Here is a 20,041-nt window from a genome sequence, read left to right as displayed (position 1 = left end):
GACTTGCTGGCCGTTGCTACACGGATGATGCTGTGGATAGGTGATATGAGATGATACAAACTAATGAACCTGAAGGAAAGAGAATTGTGAGGCTGAGTTTCAGAGAACTTCATCCTATTACTTAAACTTTTCTTTCATGATGACTTCAGTGTTGCCCCACAGCCGGCCATCTAACGCTGGAGGACTCCCTATGTCAGTAGTACAACTTAGGTCTGAGGACGGAAGAGGATGGAATCCAAGTGAAAACTCTCTCTGGGCCCGAGAGAGAGGAGGCTGATGACCCCATGCAATGTCCACGGGTGCACTTTAGACACATCTCTAACTAAATTCACCTAAGCCCCACTATTGTCTGTGTTTTACCAGAGGTTCAAGGGGAATTCCAACTGGACAGCACAGGGCTAAATTCTGTGTCCACTACTCACTAGCTTTTCCTCTTTGTCCTTGGCCCCAGCCAGCCCTGCTTGACTGCTGAGCTCACTGCCCTAAGGGGCCTTTCTGTAGGGCCCGAATCATCCACCAGAACCAGGCAGTGCTGGTCATGTCTGGGTAATGGGCAGAAGCAAGCATCTGCTGACTCTCCACTTCTGCTTTCTCCAGGAAATGAGCAGAAACGCAGTTCAAGTGATTCATAGTGAAACGTTGCTGGAGACTAACCATGCTGGCTGAATCCTCTTCCCCCAGGTCTGAGGGGCTCTGGCTGGGTCTGGGGGCACCCATGCCACCTGACGTCTGCAGGCCCTGACCGCCGCACCTCTGGGTAGGTCTCCTTGTTCCTGGCCAGGCCACGCCGGGCCAGAGGTGGGCATGGAGGTCCTGTCTGTCAGGGAAGGGCCTACTGGCCGCCTCCTGAAAAGCTGGGCCTGGGAGCACACGTGACCGCCCGTGCCTGAGCTGGGCTTGTGGATGGGGGGGGGGTGCTGATGAGCGGGAAGTGTGTGCCTGTGGGCGGTGCAGGTAGTTGGGGCCACTCGAAGGCGTGGGTCTGCTGGGGTGTCTGTCGCTGCTGGAGTTTGCTGAGCCGGCCTCGGCTCCAGCTCCATTCCTCATCCTCCGACCTCAGGTCAAGCCCTTTCTCACGGTTCTGCTAAGGAAGGTGACGAGCCGCACCTGGGGGAGGCTGGATGCAGGCCTGTCTGTGCTAAATCCCAGGGATGGAGAGGGGAGGCTGACCGGGAGCCCCTCCGCCCAGCCCCCGCCCAGGCCTCTGAAGGGTGCTGAGCAGTGTGGGCCGCGTCAGCCCGGTCACCAAGAGACCTAGCTTTGTCCTGGTCCGGGGGTCCTTCCCCGGGGGTCTGGTAAGTAGGTGCCTCTTTGGGCCTCCCTTTACTCATGTGAATTACCCCATCAAACCCCAGAAACGCCAACATTTTCTGAATCAGCAGGACCACCTGGCTCACAGAGACTTTGCTTTTCTCCCCTGAAATCATACCTTATCGAACACTGAACCAATCCTTTGTCCCAGCTTCTCTCAAGCGATGAGGAGCGAATCGGGCAACTCGGGATTTCATGTATTACTCTTTCCAAGGACATTTCGATGTTGACATGACGTTCTGCAAAATCATCCATTTAATTATTCGAGAAATACTGAGGGAGAGCCACTTCCTGCCAGCCCTGTTAAAGGCATTGGTGCGGTGGGCTGAAGTGGGATGGGGGGGTGGGAGTAGGGGATTGAGAGGCCAGGAATGTGTGTGCCTCCTGGGTGGAGTCCTGAAGGAAGAGAGGGTCTGAGCCCTGTGATCTTTGAGAAGCATTCTGGGGCGGGGAATAGAGAACGTCAGGGTGCACTGCAAGGAGGCCTGGTGGGGGCCAGTGGGGCAAAGAGTGGCGAGGTGCAGGCCGGGTGACCCGGCCAGAGAGGGATGCCATGGGGTCAAGTAAGGGAGGGCCTTCCCGTTCAGTGTGAGGACCTGGGTTGTGCCCCCCCAGACTTAGGGAGATTCTAAATGGTGAGTAGGTAGAAAAGAAAATTTAGAAACAGTGATTAGGGTATAAGAAATATCACCTAAGTGTTTTTTTGTTTGTTTGTTTCGTTTTGTTTTAAATCATCAGCACCTTTGAGGTCCTTCATAGGCTTGGCCTCTCCATCTCTTGTCAGACAACATGGTTGTCCAGAATTTGGGGCTTACTGGTCCCTTGCTTTTCTTTATAGTTTTACCTCATATGTTGAAATTGCTAAATACGTCTTATTTAGTTTTGCATGTTTTTTGGACTTTGTAAATAGGAATTAAAAATTCTTTTAAGACTTGCTTCGTTTGCTCCACATTATGGTTCTGGAATTCCTTCATATTGTTGCATGTGCTTCTAATTCATTCATGTTTCCTGCTTGCTGTATAGTATTCTGTTATATATAAATGTATCTCGATCTATTTCCCCAAGTTAATTCTGATGGGCACTTGGGATTTTTTTTAGGTTTTTGTTTTTGTTTTTCTATTATAAGCTGTTAGGTGCTCCAGCACTTGCAAGTATTACTAGGACTCCCCTTATGCATATATCCCAGGCTACGTGTGCAAGAATTCCCTAAGGTACGTACCCTGGAAGTGGAATGGGTAGGTTCACATATCTTCACCCTTACTGGATGATAACAAATTGCTTTCTAAACCAATTGCACTATTTTACCCCCCCCCCATCAGCAATATGTAAAAGTTTCTCTTGCTCCACATGCTCGCCAACAGTTGATATTGCTGGAGTTTCCATTGTTGCCAATCTAGTGAAAATGAAAATCTACCTATGTTTTTAATTTGCATTTCCTGGATTACTAAGGTCAGGCATCTCTTCATATGCTTATTGGTCATTGTGGATTCTTTTTCCCGTTCAAATCTTTTGTCCATTTCTCATTGGGGTCATCTGTCTTTTTTACTCTACTGATTTTCTGTAATTTAATACATAATTGGATATTAATCCTTTTGTCATATATGTCTATTATAGTTTTCTCTTGTTTGTGCCTTGTCTCATTACATTATTTGCAATGTCTGCTAATGATCAAATTTCTTAATCTCAAATGAGCTTCATGTATCCATATGTTCTTTTATGATATATGTGTGTTATCTAAGAAATTCTTGTCCACTATGAAATCATAAAATTATTCTCTTACATTTTTGTTTTCTTTTATAATTTTGCTTTTCACATTTAAATATTTTTGTCCCATCTAAAAATGATTTTTCTGTATGGTGTGAGACAAAGGGTAACATTTTATTTTATTTTGTTTCTCCCAAATGGATAACAAAGAGCGTTAGCTCTATTAATTAAAAAGACCATTCTTGGGCGCCTGAGTAGCTCAGCTGGTTAAGGGTCGGGTCATGATCCCAGGATCCTGGGATCGAGTCCTGCATCAGGCTCCCTGCTCAGCAGGGGGTCTGCTTCTCCCTCTGCCCCCCTCTCTGCTTATGCTCACTCTCTCACAAAAATAAATACATAAAAATTTTAAAAAATTTAAACATAAAAAGGCCATTCTTCAGGCGCTGATCTACACGAGCTCTGCTGTAAATCAGGGTGTCACGTACATGAGGTCTGTTTCTGGGCCCTCTCTTCTGCCCATTTGTTTATTCCTTTGCCACTACTATATTTGATTAATTCTACGCTTATAACAAACTTTGATATCTGAAAAGAGTCTCTTTATTTTTTTTCTTCTTCTTCCATCCTGTCTTGACATTCTTGGTACGTTCTTCCTTCATATGAATTTTAGAAACAGTTTGTCAGACTCTACAGAAAGCTCTGATCAGGTTTGATTGAAAATGCAATTTGGAGAGATATACTATCTTAATGAAAATGACTCTTCCAACTTATGAACCTGGTTTGTATCCTTATTTATTTAGATGTTCTTTAAAATGTTGAAATTACATTTTATAATTTTCTTTATAAAATAGTGCATATTTTGTTCAGAGTTATTCCTAAGTGGTGTATTTTTATGCATTTAATACATACATGTTTTTATACACTTAATACATAGACATCTAATTTTATACATTTAATATGTACATATACATATATGTATTTTATATCATTTTGTATTTATATTTATATCATTTTATATGATTTTTTATCACTTTAATTGTCACTAAAAATATGTGTTTCTGACTTGCTGATGTATGCTTGCATTTTAAAGAAGAATCATTTTAGCTGTTCTATGGGTAGCAAAGGAAGAAGGCAGACTATCAGTTAAAAGGATGTTGTACTGATTCAGACTAGAGGTATTGGTGGCTCATCCTGAAGTGACAGTAGAGATAATGAGAAGTGGTCAGAGTGCTGCGATTCTAGATACTTTCTGAGTGTGAGATTTGATGATGTTTTAAGTGTAGGGTGTGCGAGAGGGAAGTTGAAGACGACTCCGGAGCACGCGGGAGAATGGGATTGTCATAGTTTGAGATTGGTCAGGGGCAGAAGGAACATACTTGCAAAGTGGTGGTTGTTCCAGAATATAGGTTTGAACAGATAAAGGTGGAGCTGTAGATTAGACACCAAGTGTAGAAGTGAAGTCTCGGCAGCCCCTGACCCTGTGCGACCTTCATGGTAGAAAAGCAAGACAGCTTGGTCACCTGGGGGGTTAAGGGGGAGATAGCTTGCGCAGGAGGGAGGGAAAGAAGACAAGCTCCTCGGAGTTCTTGAGCCATACTATAGAGCTTTTGAAATTTTATTTAGTTACATATATTTATTTCCAAATGGGGACTTGAATTTATTTCCATTTGTTATGTAAACCATCAAAGTCCATGTGCATTTTGCACCTGAAATGATGTTTCCTGGCAACACGCTTAAGCCCTTGGTTGACGGTCCCATTTGAAGCATCTGCACACCTGTTAGAAGCTTCCATCTCAAAGTCTAGAGCTGTGCTAGCTAACACAGAAGCCTCTAACCACACCTGAAATCCCAGTCTCAACTGAGATGTGCTGTAAGGCAAACTGCACATCAGATATCAAAGATGTTACAAACAACAAGAAAAAGGAATCTGAAATATCTAATCGATACTTAGAAATAGTGATTGCATATTGAAATGATAGTATTTTGGACATACTGGGCTAAATAAAATATATTTAAAAATATATTTGAATAAATGGCTTAATTAATTTTGGTTCTTTACTTTTACTTTTTAAATGTGGCTACCAAAACAATTTTAAGTTACACATGTGGCCTGAATTCGTGGCTGGCTTTGTATTTCTTCTGGGCAGTACCCTTCAGATGTATTCATGTTCGATGGCCAGAGGCTTTTGTGGGAAACACAGTTCAAGAAGGAAGGGAAGCCACAGAAGTGAAGAGCCACTCGTCCTGAATAATTCCAGGGAGAAAGAAAGTATGGAGGGTAAGAAGAATGGATTTAGTACTTACAATAAATTAGACACGGGGCAGGGCCCTGGTATTTGCCATTTTATTTAATCCCCACAATAAGCTCAGTGTCATTACTCCCATTTTACAGATGAGGAAATGGAGGCTCAGAGAAGTAAGGTCCTTCATCCTCAGACAGTAAGTGGTTCAGCTGGGATTTGAACTTAAAGCCTGTGCACTTTGAATTAGCGCCACCACCACTGTGAGTGGAAGAGGAATAGTCAAGGTTTGGCCGAAGTGTGAAAACTGCTCTTCCCTTTTAGCAAATGGTTAATCCTTTTTTTGAAAATTCATCTTTGCAGAAGATTCACAGCAAACAAAAAGGTTGCGTGGGGATCCTTTTTATCCCAGCATTGCCCATAACAGCAATGGAGACACCCGACGCATCCCATGATTAGGGAGTGGGAGTCAGTTATAGACAATAGACCAAGAACAGCTTCCTGGTCATTAAACCCGATAATTTAAGGGAAACGGCAACATAGGCTATGTTTATGATATGATGACGGACGGTTGATACAATGAAACTGTTTATACATCAGTTATAAGTCAAACATGCTTCGACGTGAAAAGTAGCATGCAGAAAAAAAGGGAAGTATCTTAATTTTTGTTTTTAACATGATAATAATAACAATAATAATAGTAATAATAATACAGCCCAAGTAGCACTCCAATACGGCTTTTTGAAGGACAGGCACAAAATAGAGATATAGAGGCATAGATGAGTAAAGACGCATACAGGAAGAAACTGCTAGGGAGGCTGGTCCGAGCTTATCAGGAGTTAGGAAGGCCGAAGCATGCTGCGGGGAACCCACAGGCTTCCTCCTCCTACTCTTTGGGTGTGGACCAGATCGAGCAGCGAGGGGCAGCTGGCTGGCCGATGGACGTACTAAAGGCAGGGCCCAACGACCCTGCCGCTCTTTCTGCGTTTCCGCCCAGAGCATGCAGCACACCCCTTTACTGGAGTGGGACTCGGGGAGTCTTTCACCTCCTCCGCGGGTGCGCGAGGCTCTCCCCTTCTGTAGTGCATCCAGCGCATGCGCAGCAGCTGCAGGGGTGGGGGTGGGAGGTGCAGGGGGTGGGCAGGGACGGCCACCATCTTTGTAGAGAGCGAAGGGTGAGTGAAGAACCAGGAGAATCCAATAGGGTCGGGCAAATATCCATGTATTGAAAAGGGGAAAAAACCAAACAAAGGGACAATACTCTGCAATCAGAACACAGAGCCTTGTAACTTCTAGTTCTTCCTTTCCCATACCTGTCTCTGGGAAACATTTAATTATGTAAATTAACGGGGGGCACGTACCCCTCCAGAGGGATTCCACTGCTTCCCCTTGTGGAAGGGATCGCTCTCAGAATCTCCCATCTAAAACATGTCTTGGTTCCAAGAAATACTTCTTACCTCACGCAATTTAAAGTGTCTGAATAGTCTCAATTTTGACATGTGTATTTAATGGGATGATCCCCCTCCTCCCATATAATGAAATAATAGTGTCATTTTATAACTGATAGAAACTTGGAGTTGAGGAAATAGAGGAAAGAGAAAGGGAAAGTGTATTGATGAAAAGTGACCACACAAGGAAGAAAGTGATGGGTGCCCCAGTTACTACAGGCAGTAGGTACTGATAAATTTGGGAATTACCAGGTGCTCCCTTTTATTCTGCTTGACTCCACACACGGTGTCCGGGCACAAGTGGCTTTCACAACCAGGCTCCCCCTTTCAGCTGCACCTGGGTGTAATTACTAACACCTTGCAGTTTGGATGTAGGATTGAAGCCTGGGAAGTGCTGTCATCGAGTAAGGGGGGGATAGGAGGCTACGGAGGGAGGGATAGATAGGACGCTACCTGACTAGGCTCAGGTAGGGGGCCACATGATCAGGCTCACCCCAAATCCCAGAAATGCTGAGGCCTAACAAAACCAGAGATAAGAGAACAAAGCAGACCACCCTGCCCTGGGTGTCAGAGGTCGGGTCTTTTCTGGCAATCACATTGTGGCCATAAAGAATGACCAGGCCCTAAAGAAGAAGTAAGCCATTAAAGATGTTATCACCAGTCCTTACTCAATGGTGCTATCAGTGGTAGAGGCATTAAAAAGATTTAAGTTCCCCGGTCAGTTTTCAATAAAAGACCAACCATAAAAGCCCTCAGTGGCAACTTGCTTGTTTGAGACCTCTCTCACTCCTGAGAGCTTTTGTGGTCTCCTGGCTTAATAAAATTCTGTCACTTTGCTCACTCTCCTTTGTCTGCAAGGTTCATTCTTTGACTCTGAGGCAAGAACCTCACTCTCTTGCTTCATCATGTGCTGGTAGTGGCTACTTTCTAATCACAGGATGGCTCCGTGGTGGTAGGAGTTTGGAAGTTGGAGAGAAGAGGGTTATTTCTCGGTTGGGGCATCAGGGATACCTGGCCCAGGAGGCAGCCAGGAGCTGTGTTTGGAAGGTGACAACACGGGGTTACGTGGAACAGAAGGAGGGGCATCCCAGGGAGAGAATACTGAGTAAAGGCAAAGGATCAGGTGATGAATGAACAGTCCATTTGGCCAGACCAGACCCCACTGGAGGTGCAGTGGGAAGTTAGGCAAGGAAGGAGGTTGGGCCATATCATTGATGGCCAAGAGCTTGGGAGTGTTCCTTGAAAACATGGGGAGCCATTGAAGATAATAGAGCAAGGGAGTGGTGTGATGGAGCTGTGCTCCCCGGTCTGCCACTGCGGGGTGAGTGGGAGACAGTGGGGAGCCTGGAGGCAGAGAGGCCTGCCAGGGCACGGCTGGGGAAGACATGGAGCAGCAGAGCGCTCACCCCGGGCTGCCAGGAGATGCCCCGCAGAGGGCAGGCCGCCCATCTCATCCATTCGTGTACTATTTTGAGGTTCCTTGACTCCTTTTGAGGCTCCTCAGGGTCATTCTCGCATTTCCTGTGCACGTAGAAGAATTACGTCTGGGTCAGAAAATATTTCTTTTTTTTTTTTTTTAAAGATTTTATTTATTTATTCAACAGAGATAGAGACAGCTAGCCAGAGAGGGAACCCAAGCAGGGGGAGTGGGAGAGGAAGAAGCAGGCTCATAGCGGAGGAGCCCGATGTGGGGCTCGATCCCATAACGCCGGGATCACGCCCTGAGCCGAAGGCAGACGCTTAACTGCTGTGCCACCCAGGCGCCCCGCTGGGTCAGAAAATATTTCTGACACATCCAGAAACTCACGAGCTTGTAGGACTCTCTTTTGGGTTAAACACATATCCAGGTGTCAGAAGAGAAATGTGAAGGCGCTGAACGCGAAGCTAATTTGAAAAGTAAAACTTCATTGGTGGACTGACCCTTACGGAGCATTATTCCAGGTGCTTCGTGTTACAGGTGGGGAAGTGAGTCACTTGCACCCCTGAGGGTAAGCTTTCAAGTCCAGCGTGGGGACCAGCGGCAGTTCCTCTCCTTCCATGTTTCATGCACAAACGACCCGGCGCACGGAGAAAGCTGTACAGAGCCACAGTTCCGGGGGCTTGTTCCGGAGGCTGAGTGTGTCATGCTGGGTGTGCTGCTGCTGGCAGCCCGGGAGAGGCCGGCCAGCTGGGGTCCACCTTGTGCCCGGGCTCATGAACCGTCGCGGTTCCTGGAGATCAGCTCCTGCCTGTGGGGATGGTGAGGTCGCCCTGCTCTGGGCCAGCTTGCCTGGGCCGCACAGCGGACCCGGCACCACATCTCCTTCGGCCGGACCTCAGCAGCACCTTTGCAGAGCCAGTCAGGGAAGCCCTGCGGTGCTGCTGGCGATTAAGAGCTTCCCGCTAGAGCCCAAGGTGCCCTCAAGGTACATTTTTACCACCGTTGCTGACTGGGTCAGGCCAGCCTGGACCGCTGGAAGGGGAAGAAGGGTTTCACAGTCAGAAAAGTCTGGGTTTGTCCTTGGTTCTGATGCTTGTTAGCAGTCTGAGTTCGGATAAGGTACCAATTTTCTCTGAATGTCAATTTCTCCGAGGCTTGCTTTCCCCTCTATGTCAGGGGAATGATAATATCGACCATGCATATTTTCTAAGATCAGAGAGCACAGACGGCTCTGCGGGTAGATGCTCGTCCAGTGACGGCGATGTGTCCACGAGCGGCACTTCCTGAGGTTCCCCGGGAGAATGAGCCACAGACTAGCTCCCACCATGGAGCGGCTCCCCAGTGGTGGGGGCTGGGCTTCTTGTTCCTTGTGCTGTCCCTAGCCCATGCCTTCGTGCAGACAGTGACAGCTCGGTTGCAGCTAAGCTTGGAGGGTCTGGCCAGGGGAACTGCTCCCTGGCTATTTCAGGCAATGTGGAAGTCAGTGCACATACCGAGATACAAAACCAGGGACCCTCCTGCAGGACACGGCAAGTTCCTATATTCTGTTGCTATTGCACAAACCGCAGAGGTGTGTGATAAGCGGGAGTGCTTGGACTGGAATCAGAAAAAGGAAGTTACTATGGCCATGGCAGGTGCAAGCTGCCCAGTTCCTGTCAATCAAAATCCCCATCTTAGTCTTCATGGGGGATCCCTCAACTTTTGGAAATAACCGAGTCATTTGAGGCAGGATGTAGGGCTCTGGGCTCTGCTGTTCTCTGCTGGTGGGAGCTCTCAGCCCTTGGCTGATGGAGGAGGTGGGGACACTTGCTAACTGAAGAGGGCTTGGGGCAGCACCCAGGCGTCTGCTGGTCCTTGCCCTAGAATGGGATGTCAAGTCTCTCAGGGAGCCTCCAGCACTACTCGTTCCTCTGTCCTCCCGGCCATTGTCTGCAGGGACGCTCGCCACAAGAGGGGTCCCCCTACATGTGCTCTTGTCCTTGCCCTGGAGCTGGCTCTTGGAGACCGCACTCCTGCTCCTGGTTCCCACTCTTTGTCTTCAAGATGGCCACCTCACCACCTCTAGCTTTGTCTCTGTGCGTCCCAGGACATTCCTCCGAAGTCTTGATTTAATCCACTGAGTGTCCTGCTATCTGTTTAAAATCAGTGCCTCTTTGTGAGGAAATCTGAGATCAGACACTCTCAGCAGACAGGCCAGGAGGGGGCTGATACAGAAGAGAAACCAGGTCTAGGGTGGGGGCAGCTTGCCTTGTCTGCGGGGCTGGGCCCTAAAAAGTGACTGAGGCCCCAGAGCACATCCATGGAGGGCTCTCTGGGATTAGACCCCTCCTGGAAGTGCAGGCAGATTTTAGGAGCCTGGAGGCAACAACACACACAATGGGAGTGGGGTAAGGTGTGGCACGTATGGGGGCTGGTGTGAGCCGCAGGGCAAGAGGCAAGGGTGTTCTGCCGACATCTAGCCTGAACTGGCTGTGCTCTCATGTATATTCACTTGTTTAATTCTTTCCACAGCCTTTTGAGAAGATATTGTTCCCATTTTACAGGTGTAGGTATGGAGGCTCAGAGACCGTAAGGCACGAAGGCAGAAAGCTAGAGAGAGGTCGAGCGAGGATTTGAATGAGATCTGTCTGAGGCTGCTCTGGGTCTGCCCTAGGAGCTGGGTCAGGATGCAGTGAGACAGGTCCTGCCCGAAAGTCCAGGTTCAGGGTGGTGGTGGTGTCTTACTGGGGAATCAAGGCTGCCATATAGCCAGACTCAGAGGTCCCGTTCCCAGACATCCTGAGCTGGTCTGCTGGTGGGCCTGGCACCCTTGGCCCCCGCCCAGCTCACAGTCAGCCCAGGAGCTGCTGTCAGGCCTCCACACATAGCTCCTCATCTCGCTCTGGACTTCTTTAAGGAAGCACTCCTCCAGGGGCTTGCGACCTCTTCCCAGGCCTCTTGCCTCTCCTGGGGCCACCTCGAAATCCCCTGAGACCTTGTAGAAACCATGCTCGCCAGGGGCCCACCCAGACCAGTGAAGTGGTCATCTCCAAGGAGCAAGGCCCCCCCAAGGGGTTCTGGTGCGCGGCCTGGGTTGGCGAGGATTGCTCTGTTTCTAGACGCGTTGAACTATGCTTCATCCCGTCGGATTCTCTTGGATGTCCCTTTGCCTCTGTGCTTCCAAAGCAACCCTTCCTCGCCTGCACCTGGGCTGTACTTTAGCCTCCTGGCTCTTCTAGCTTCTTGTCTTTCCCTCCTCCAGACCTGGCTTAGTGCAAGCCAGGAAGCACATTTCTAGAATATGTTTATCGGGTTGTTCTCCTCTTCCACACCTTCAAGATCTCCTCGTTATCTAGAACACCACGTCCGTGTCAGCCTACCCTCCTGGTCCTTCCTGACTCAGCTGCACTGTGATTTCCCGTGATGCCCGCGGGCACCCTTCTCCCCTCTGGAGAGCCGGGCTGCTTGCACTGACCTTGTTGCCTGCTCACCGTCCTGTTCCAGCCCTTTAGCTGGTTCTGGTCTGTGCTGTGCTGTTAGTGAAGCCCTTTTGAGCAGCAGCCTCAGTAGGACAGGGAGAGGCAGGATTGGTTGGTTCTCAGCTGCAAAGACAGCTGGGGGGTGTATCTTTTACCCACAACCCCAAATCTGGCTCCTCCTTGCTCCTAAGAAGCTACAGCCCGACGCTGTGGCTGCCGCATGGTACTTGCTCAGCAAATGCTGAGGACTTCACGGCAAGCAGGAAGGGCTGCCTGGAGGAGGGTTCTGCGCGCCGTCATCTAGCACTGCCATGCTGCTGAGCTCTGAGGGAGGCTAGAGCTCTCTCTGGAACTGCGGCTTTTCAGGAGCTCAATGCAGCCCCCGCGGGCAGTCTCGGGCCCCAGGGAGCACCTGCTACAGTCATGACAAAGCTTGGTCGCTTCTCCTCTTGCTCTTTCAGGGACAGCTGGTACTCACCCTGGTGGCCCGGTGAGGCGTGGGACGTGGTGGTCTGAGGAGAGGGAAGTGGGAGGTGGAGGAGTGTCTGTGGACAGGGCTCTCTGGGGGACCGAGGGGAAGCCAAGGTGGTTGTGGTTGTGGCCGTCCTCCGTGCCTCGGCTGTGTGGCCCCTGGGCAAGGCAGGCAAGGAAGGAGGTCATATGTTCCATGCTCAGAGGTCTCTGGTTTGGGGGCCTGCAGCGTGGAGCCTCTCGAAGCCAGCAGAGGCAGAAGCTAAAGGGACGGTATCACCTCTGTCTCCTGCCCGTGTCACGTCACACGGGTGCACATGCCCCTGATGTCATTTCTGTTCCTGGAATTTCGCCTTTTCCAGAATGTCATGGAAATGAGGTAACACAGTGTGTGGCCTTTTGAGACTGGCTCCTGTCACGTGGTGTCAGGCCTCTGAGGTCCATCGGGTTGCGGTGTGGATCAGTAGAGTGTTCTTTTTTACCGTGGAGGAACATTCCATTGAGCGGCTATACCTGAGTTTGTTTATTCCTTCACCCCTGAGGGACATTTAGGTTGTCGCCAGGCTTGGGGGCTATGAATAGACTTGCCGTAAACATTCATGTGCAGGTTCTGGACGGACGCGAGTGTTTATTTCTCTGGGTAAACACCCACGAGCGTAACTGCTGCGTGGGTATATGTTTAACTTTCTCAAAAAAGTGCCCTTAGTGGCTGGACTGCTTGCGTTCCCATCAGTCAGGGTGAGAGTTGTGGTGTCTATGCATCCTTGCCAACACGTAACAATTTGTGTGTGTTTGTTTGTTAAAGACATTCGAATAGGCACATCCTGGTATCTCAGTGTGGTCTTCATGAGCAGTCCACTAACTGTCCACCTCGAAACTTCTGCTTGCAGTAGGCTGGGAGTGAGCAGAGCGTCTGTATAACCATAACTTCTCCTACAACAGATCCTTCTTTTCAGTTTACTTTTAACTTGTAAGCTGTCCTGTTAGCAGGAAATGCTGGGGAAGAGGAAGCAAAGCCTAGCCCCACCTTGCCCATGTATTTGGAACAAGAATGGCTTTATTTTTTTCTGAGAGCTCTAGGTGGAGGCCAGGTCCTTGCTGACACAGGAGCAAGGGGTCTGGATCTGCTGACATGCAGCGAGGAACTGACTTTCGAAGGGAAAGGAAAGCAGATCACTTCTAACCTTGCATGGGAAGTGTGCTGTTCTGTTCTGTCTTGTCTGGTTTAGAGGCTCCCCCGGCTCTGGGGCCTGGGGGCCATGGTCTGTGATGTGGGTGGTAAACAGGTATGCCTCTGTACAACCCAGGGGTGGGAAGAGTCACATATGCTGATGAGAAACAGGGAGAGGATTCTGTCTTGAATCTTATCATAGCAGCTCTTTGTCACCAGGTTTGAGCTTCTCCACAGGAGACCTGAGGCCCAGGCTTCCCTGCGACCTGCCCCCCGAGAGAGCGGCTCCACACGCCTTCCTGCTCCATTTTCCCTGGAGTCTCTTCCTGGCACCTTAGCTCCAGGGGCTGCTAAATCACATCTTATATCCTGAGATTTTACCTGTTGGCAAATCACTTCACAGAAAGCCAGGGAGGACACGGTCCATAGAATGTTGGTTTAGCAGCACGAATATCTGCAACCCAGCGGATTCTCCAGGCTCTGGATGTTATCCTCCAGTGCGCAGCCGTGAGCCGGATGCCCTGGGCGCTCTGTCTCTGACCCTGGGGGCCCACGTGGCCACTCCCTGGGAATCCCTCCCGGAATCGTCACTAGACGCATCCTCTGGTTCCCTGCCCACGTGCGCAGACAGGGAACACCGCCCCTGCACCGGCCCACCGCACACAGCCACAGGCTCGCAGCCCACTCAGGCACCTCTCCAGCCACTCTGCGCTGACTCACGGTCCCACATCTCTTCTGTGGTCAATGCATAAAGGCCAGAGGGTAGAACTGAGATCACCAAGGTCATTTCAGTGAGGAGAAACCTAGTGTCAGAGAGGGGAAATAACTTGGTGAAGGCACCACAGCAGCCCGGCTGGGACTGGACCCCTGCCCTGGGATTCCCATCCCAGCCCTGAGGCTCCCCTCTGCCTTGGGGGCTGCATGAGTGGGCGGCTTCCTGCCTAGCACCTCTCTCTTGCTGCCTCACGCAGGCTGCAGGAAAGCAAGGCCTCTAGCCTGCCTGGTTGGACGTGCGAGGAACCATGACTAAACCGTGCTGTGTGTCACATGCCCTAAGCCTGACTGGGAAACAGCTCACTGGCAGAGAGGCGGCCTGGAGAGCCCTGGGACCCCCCCCTGCCCCCCAGCATCCAGTCCTCTGGTTCTGCCAAAGCCATCTTTCCCTTAACCTTGCCCCATCCCCACCCCCACCCTGCTCCGCCCTGCAAACTTCCACCTCTCCAAGAGATCTTTATGGGGAGGCACGCCTTCCCTCAGCCTGGGTTACCTGCCAAGCAGGTGTCCAAGCCCTTCTGTCTACCCAGGGCCCCAAACCAGCTCTTGTTTGAGCTTAGCCTCCAGTGTGCATTGCTGCCTACAGACTCAGGACGGATTCTGCTTTGGCCGCTGACTGACAATGGCACCCTGGGTGGGTCCCTTCCCTGCTCCGAGCCTTGGTACCAGCTGTAGACGCAGGCTGATAACTTTGACATCGCTGGAAGGTAGGAAGATTACGTGAAGTGATGCAGGTAAAGGCCTGTACCAAGGGGGCACCAATAAATGACCATCCATCCCCCCATCCTAACGACATGTGCCAAGTACTGACTTAACCCTGGTGCCCTGTGAGGGATCCTGCTATTATCCCATTTTATAAATGAGGACAGAGGCACTGTATGTTTCATCTATTTGGTCTAAGCCATTGATTCAAACTGGAGTGTCCTGGTTCCAGAGTCTCTGCTGGTGGCTGATACGCTGTGTGTATTAGAATAGAATCTATGGAAGTTTGGGCTTTGAAGTGGTGTTTGTTCAAATTGTTGATTTTTGTGAAAAAATGCCCTCAGCTCCCATTCTCATCAGGTGAGGCCAGTGGGTGGGGTCAGGGATCTTGTGGGTGAGAATCTGTCTCTTTTTGAAATTCTGATGTTCGTTCATCATGGATTTTTTGGTATTAATTTTTATTTTCAAAGATATTGCATTAAAGTGTTATTTATCTGGGCTACTGAGATTTTACACGTTCCCTTACATCTTCTGCCTGAGGTGAGTGTCTTACTTGCCTCCCCCTAAACCCAGCCCTACCCCAGTGAACCTACCCCAACTTATTGCATTTTGCCCAGGATAGGAAAGCATTAGCACCTTCTTACAGAGGTAAGAAGGCACTTTTGATAATGAAGTAGGTTAGAATGATTTCTTCTTGCCATTTGTCACGTAGCCCTGAGAAGTTAGTTACGCCTTGTCACCTTCCTCTTCCAAATAAAACTGAAGTAGGTCTAGAACCGGGAGGGGGGATGGCCACAGCCTGACAACTGAGTTAGACAACTTCTCCCTGGGATTTCACAGATCCCCATTTGTTAGAAATTCTTGTTTTGAAAACATCTCTATTGAAGAGAATGTGTTTCAAACGTTTCACTTCAGTAAATATGGCTTCTTAATTTCAGAGGAAGTCTGAAGTGGTTTCCAATATCTCCCCTGCATATCCAGCCACTTTCCCCAGGACCACATTTTCACCTTATTATCTCACCTTCTTAGTCTGAAAATGTGGCATGGCGGCGAGCCCACAGAAGGGTTATTGAATGGATCTATTAGTAGTGCCTGTAGGTGTGGCTACAAAATGACTTTTATGTGCTGGAGGCAACACTTAGCTTGGCTCTAACAGCCATCCTGTGCGTTGCGTTACCTGTGCTGGACCTGGGACTGGTTCTGTTGGTGATGGAGATGGTGGTTTGGTTGGGACATAGGGACTGTCAGAGTCTGGGAAATCCAAGTAGAGATCTTGAAGTGAGAAAAGAGACCTTGTTTAGAAGAGGGGTCTGGACTACAGAGAGAGAGAGAGAGAGGGAGGGAGATTTGGGTGCCATCAGTATATAGGTTCATTCATTCATTCATTCATTCATTCATTCATTCATTCATTCATTCGTTCGTTCATCCGTTTATACAGGAACATTTGGTTGAGCACCTATGCCGTGCCAACCACTGACCTAGGTGCACTGCCTTCCTTCATGGGGCTAACAGTCAGTGGATCTGTGGCTCTCAGGGGGAGGAGCCCACGAAATGAAAACACTTGCCGTCTGACTCCAGAAAACCACTGCAGGGATCCCTGAAGGAGACTGAGCACCAGACAGGCAGAAACGCAGGGCAGCAAGATATGTGGCGAGATGCAACAGAGATGCCATTGCTTTTTCACCTACCAAGTGAGCACAAATGAAAAAATGATAAGTCAGAAAGTGTGAACTCGTGTGCATTCGTGGTCAGAGGACTATACAGTGATGCAGAGTTTAAGGAGAAATGGTTTGGAAATATGCGTCAAGATCCAGCTATTTCCTTTGCAGGAATTTAAGAATGTATTACAAGCTATCATTTAGTCACCGATACATGCAAAGACTTAGATAGGAGGCCTATCGTCATAGTGTTATTTATAGTAGTGAATAATTTGAAACTAAATGAATGATCAACATGGCTCTACGGTCACCATAAGCCATTCAAAATGACGTAGACGATCTTGAACATGGAAAATATTCATGAGATGTTTTTGTGACAAAAAGTTGTGAACTAATTTAAAAGAAGATATTTGTGATTTTTAAAACCAATGAAGGAGAAGTTTCTAGAATATACTCCCTCAAAGCAATAAGAAAAAGACTGGCAAGAAAAAAATAAACAAAGGTTACAGATAGTCAGCTGGCAGAGAAGGAACTACAAATAGCTAAGAGGCATCTGTGCTGCTCAGGCTCATTAGAGAAATGCAAATTAAAATGACAGTGAGGGATCACTTTACTTCAATCAGATTGGCAGACATTAGAGAGCCAGGTAATTGGTGAGATGGAAGAGGAGCCTGTGGGCAAAGTGTGGTCTGGTGCCAGTTTCCTGGAAGCATCTTAGTTGGTGATACTTTGTTGAAGTAAGCAGGTGTATAACCTTGACTCAGCTCTCCTGCTCCCAAGTCCATACCCAGAGGCAGTCACATGCAGCCCCATGAAGGGACCTGCATGGGAAATGTCCAGAACAAAATTGAGTGCAGTATGGAAAGTTGTGGGCAATCTGGCCGTGACTGCAGAGTGAACAAGTCCAACAGGCACGTGATGCCCACTTTGTAACATGGGGCAGCAGTTAGAAGAAACGAAGCTGACAAACACAGAGCCACATGGGTAGGTCTGAAGGCATATGCTGAGTTAAAAAGTGAGTGGCAGAAAAGATGCAGAAGGTCATTTGGGGAATTCAAAATGCCTGTATTCAGAAATCATGTCATCTGTACCACGTTTTATAGGGACCCAGGTTGTGAAGCAGGTGGGGTGGGCAGGGTGGGGAAGAAGGCAATGTGAGTGGGAAATGGGGGCCAAGCAATAAGTGAATCAACCAACGAAGCCAGACAGGAGCCTGGTCCAGGGCAGGGAGGACTACGCGGGGATGTGAGGCACCCACCACCTGCTCCTGAGGGCCAGCCCCACAAAACAAAACTCCTACCAAGCCCCAGCCAACCAACCATCAAAAGTAAAAGTATAAAGTTTGCTTCAACAATATTAGGAGGATTTTTTTTTTATTAAACAACATATTCATAGATAAAGGTCGGGACACCAACTGGCATTTTTCTAGGTATAGGCAAGCTGGTGTCAAAGGCTCAGAAACATCCAGAGTAAAGCCAGTGCATCACTGAGATACTAATTAGTGAAAACTGATCGTGCACACACCAAAAAAGACACTTTACGATGTGGGAGCACTCAATCCAAAACACAGGATGAGGCTCAGGGGTATATTGTTACAAAGCAGCTTATATAGTGAGACAGCAGTGACTTCATTCTTCACAGTGAGTGGTTATAATGTTAGAATTTTTTAAATGACAGGCAGTTGGTCAGTGGTTGCCTCATATCAATCTTGGAAAACAGCTTAAATTTTGCTTCTGATTTCCAGATATGTAAGCAAGAAACAACTGAGGTCAAGTTAGTCTTGCAAAATAAGTTAAATTAAGCTTTGCTTGTATGACTAAACTGGTTTTGTCTGCTCAGGGAATTTTCAAGGTTGGTTTGTTTTTTGTTTTAATACTTGATATTCTTCCCGATATTTGGTTCCTTTCCTATTTTGACACTGAACTTTGTAATAAGAAAATGAAGTTTGAGAGTGATAAGCATGTGTGCTGGAAAGAGCGCTAGGGACTCATGGAGTTGTGTACATAAAGGGTGAGAATGTTTCAAAGGGGGATGGTAAGTGTGGCCACATGGCCCTTCGTCCATTCCCATTCTAGCCTGCAGGGAGGTGTGTGCTGGGCTAAAAATAAAGCATGACATAGCCCAGAGAAGAACACTGGTGGTTCCATCTTTGTGTGCCCAACCCTCTGGTTGCTACCCCATGATGTGTGGTTGTTGGTCACCGACCAGACTCCACAATGGACGCCTACATGGTGACACTGTGGTCAGGGAGGGCTTTTTGCAGGAAGCCTGGACATTCTGGGCTGCACGTGGAGTTTCCTATACTCCTGACATGCAACGAACAAATCTTTGCTGTGCTGTGAGTCAGTCATGACTCAACTAAAGACTAGGACAATTGAGAAGTTGAGGACACAAGGGCATCTTCTCAAGGTTACCCTTCTGGCCAATCGGTCTTTGGCTATTTTTACTGCATAAGTTCTCGTCTCATGCCTACTGACCCAAGATCAGCAGCTTGCACCCAACACCCCTGTGTGCTCTAATAAAGGAGCTCTTTAAAGTTAGCATGGGGGGGGGTTCAAGAGTCCTTTTGAAGACTAAGTTCTCTAAAAATATGGAATGTGAACCAAATCATGCTGAGAGTGAAGAACCTATATCCTTTCAGACTCGTGTGGTAGAGGGGCGTTACCACTGCAGATATAGAATTACAGGCCTGTGCAAATACGGGTGACAGTTGCACGTACCCCTTCTACTTTCTCCACTGTTTAGAGGAGGAACAGCAGCAGGTAATAAATAAAACAGAACCAAACAACAGCAAAAAAAAAAAAAACAAAAAAAAACCACACTTTGGTGTTAAAGGTTTGCACTTCAACTGGACATCTAGCTGCCCGTATGCCTTTGCCCAGCCAGCTTCCTTCCTTATATAGAGAAAATAAAAATGCCCATTTCTCCCCCGAGTCTGGGGAAAGAGCCCAGCACAGTGCCAGACACATGTCAGATTGTCCCTATAAAGTCACATCTAAGTCAGAATCTCCTTTAAAAAAAGTCTTCCTATTTTTGTCAGTTTCCTTTCAGATTATCAGGGGAACCATCTGCAATAGGAACTGAACCGCGTGAGTGCAGCACCTTGTCCCACACCCAGCTTCATCAGGAAGTGCTGTGACAGGTCTTGACATTTCTGTTTTTTTGTTCTGAATTCAGATCTGCTTTGCTAAGGCATGGAGGCAGAAGACGTTTCAAGGGCTGAAGACAGAGCTGAGTATCCGGGTTCCAAAAATGAAGGCCAGCCTGATGTTGCTCAGCCTGACCTCCCACGTGGAGGGCAATCTCCTGGTCCCACTGCTCTCTGGGAGATGCTAGAGAAGAAATTTCTGGAATACCAGAAGTTGGCCCATGGGAGCCCGTCTGAACATCAGCAGAGCCTGTTGAATCTCCTCCCACTGTTCCTGAAGGTCAGTATTCTTATTTTTGAAACTGTAAGAAGACGATACAGTGCTCTGGGGACACTTCTGGGATGATCGGAAGCCGGAGTTGGTGGTTTTAATATCATCACAAGTGGTCCCTATTGGGTTTCTTAGAGGGGAGTGTTGTGCTATTTAATGAAGATGGCAAGCAAGGCTCATCTCCAGGATGAGAAAGAGTTGGAAAGGACAGTTGGCTCTTGAGTAATATTGTCTCCTTAGTTAAAAAAAATTATATTGTTCAACCACA

At 48.3% G+C, this 20,041-nt stretch overlaps 1 protein-coding gene across 4 annotated transcripts in view; it reads left to right on the top strand.

Moving 5' to 3' along the window:
- Positions 1-624: 624 nt before the first annotated feature.
- Positions 625-20,041, top strand: part of WDFY4 (WDFY family member 4) — a 280,866-nt gene continuing 261,449 nt past the window's right edge. For 3 of the 4 annotated variants that reach the window (XM_087862949.1, XM_087862950.1, XM_087862947.1), the window contains exons 1-2: positions 625-757; positions 19,532-19,782. In XM_087862949.1, the coding sequence (XP_087719075.1) occupies positions 19,549-19,782 (234 nt within the window). In that variant the 5' untranslated portion in view covers positions 625-757; positions 19,532-19,548. Of the gene's footprint in view, positions 758-1,016; positions 1,296-19,531; positions 19,783-20,041 lie in introns of those variants that run through there. The other variant, XM_087862948.1, reaches the window with a different exon arrangement.

Source organism: Ursus americanus, chromosome 6 (genome assembly GCF_024610735.1).
Source record: "Ursus americanus isolate L20-20 chromosome 6, mUrsAme1.1.p, whole genome shotgun sequence".
Classification (NCBI taxonomy): domain Eukaryota; kingdom Metazoa; phylum Chordata; class Mammalia; order Carnivora; family Ursidae; genus Ursus; species Ursus americanus.
This window is presented reverse-complemented; position numbering and strand designations above follow the sequence as displayed.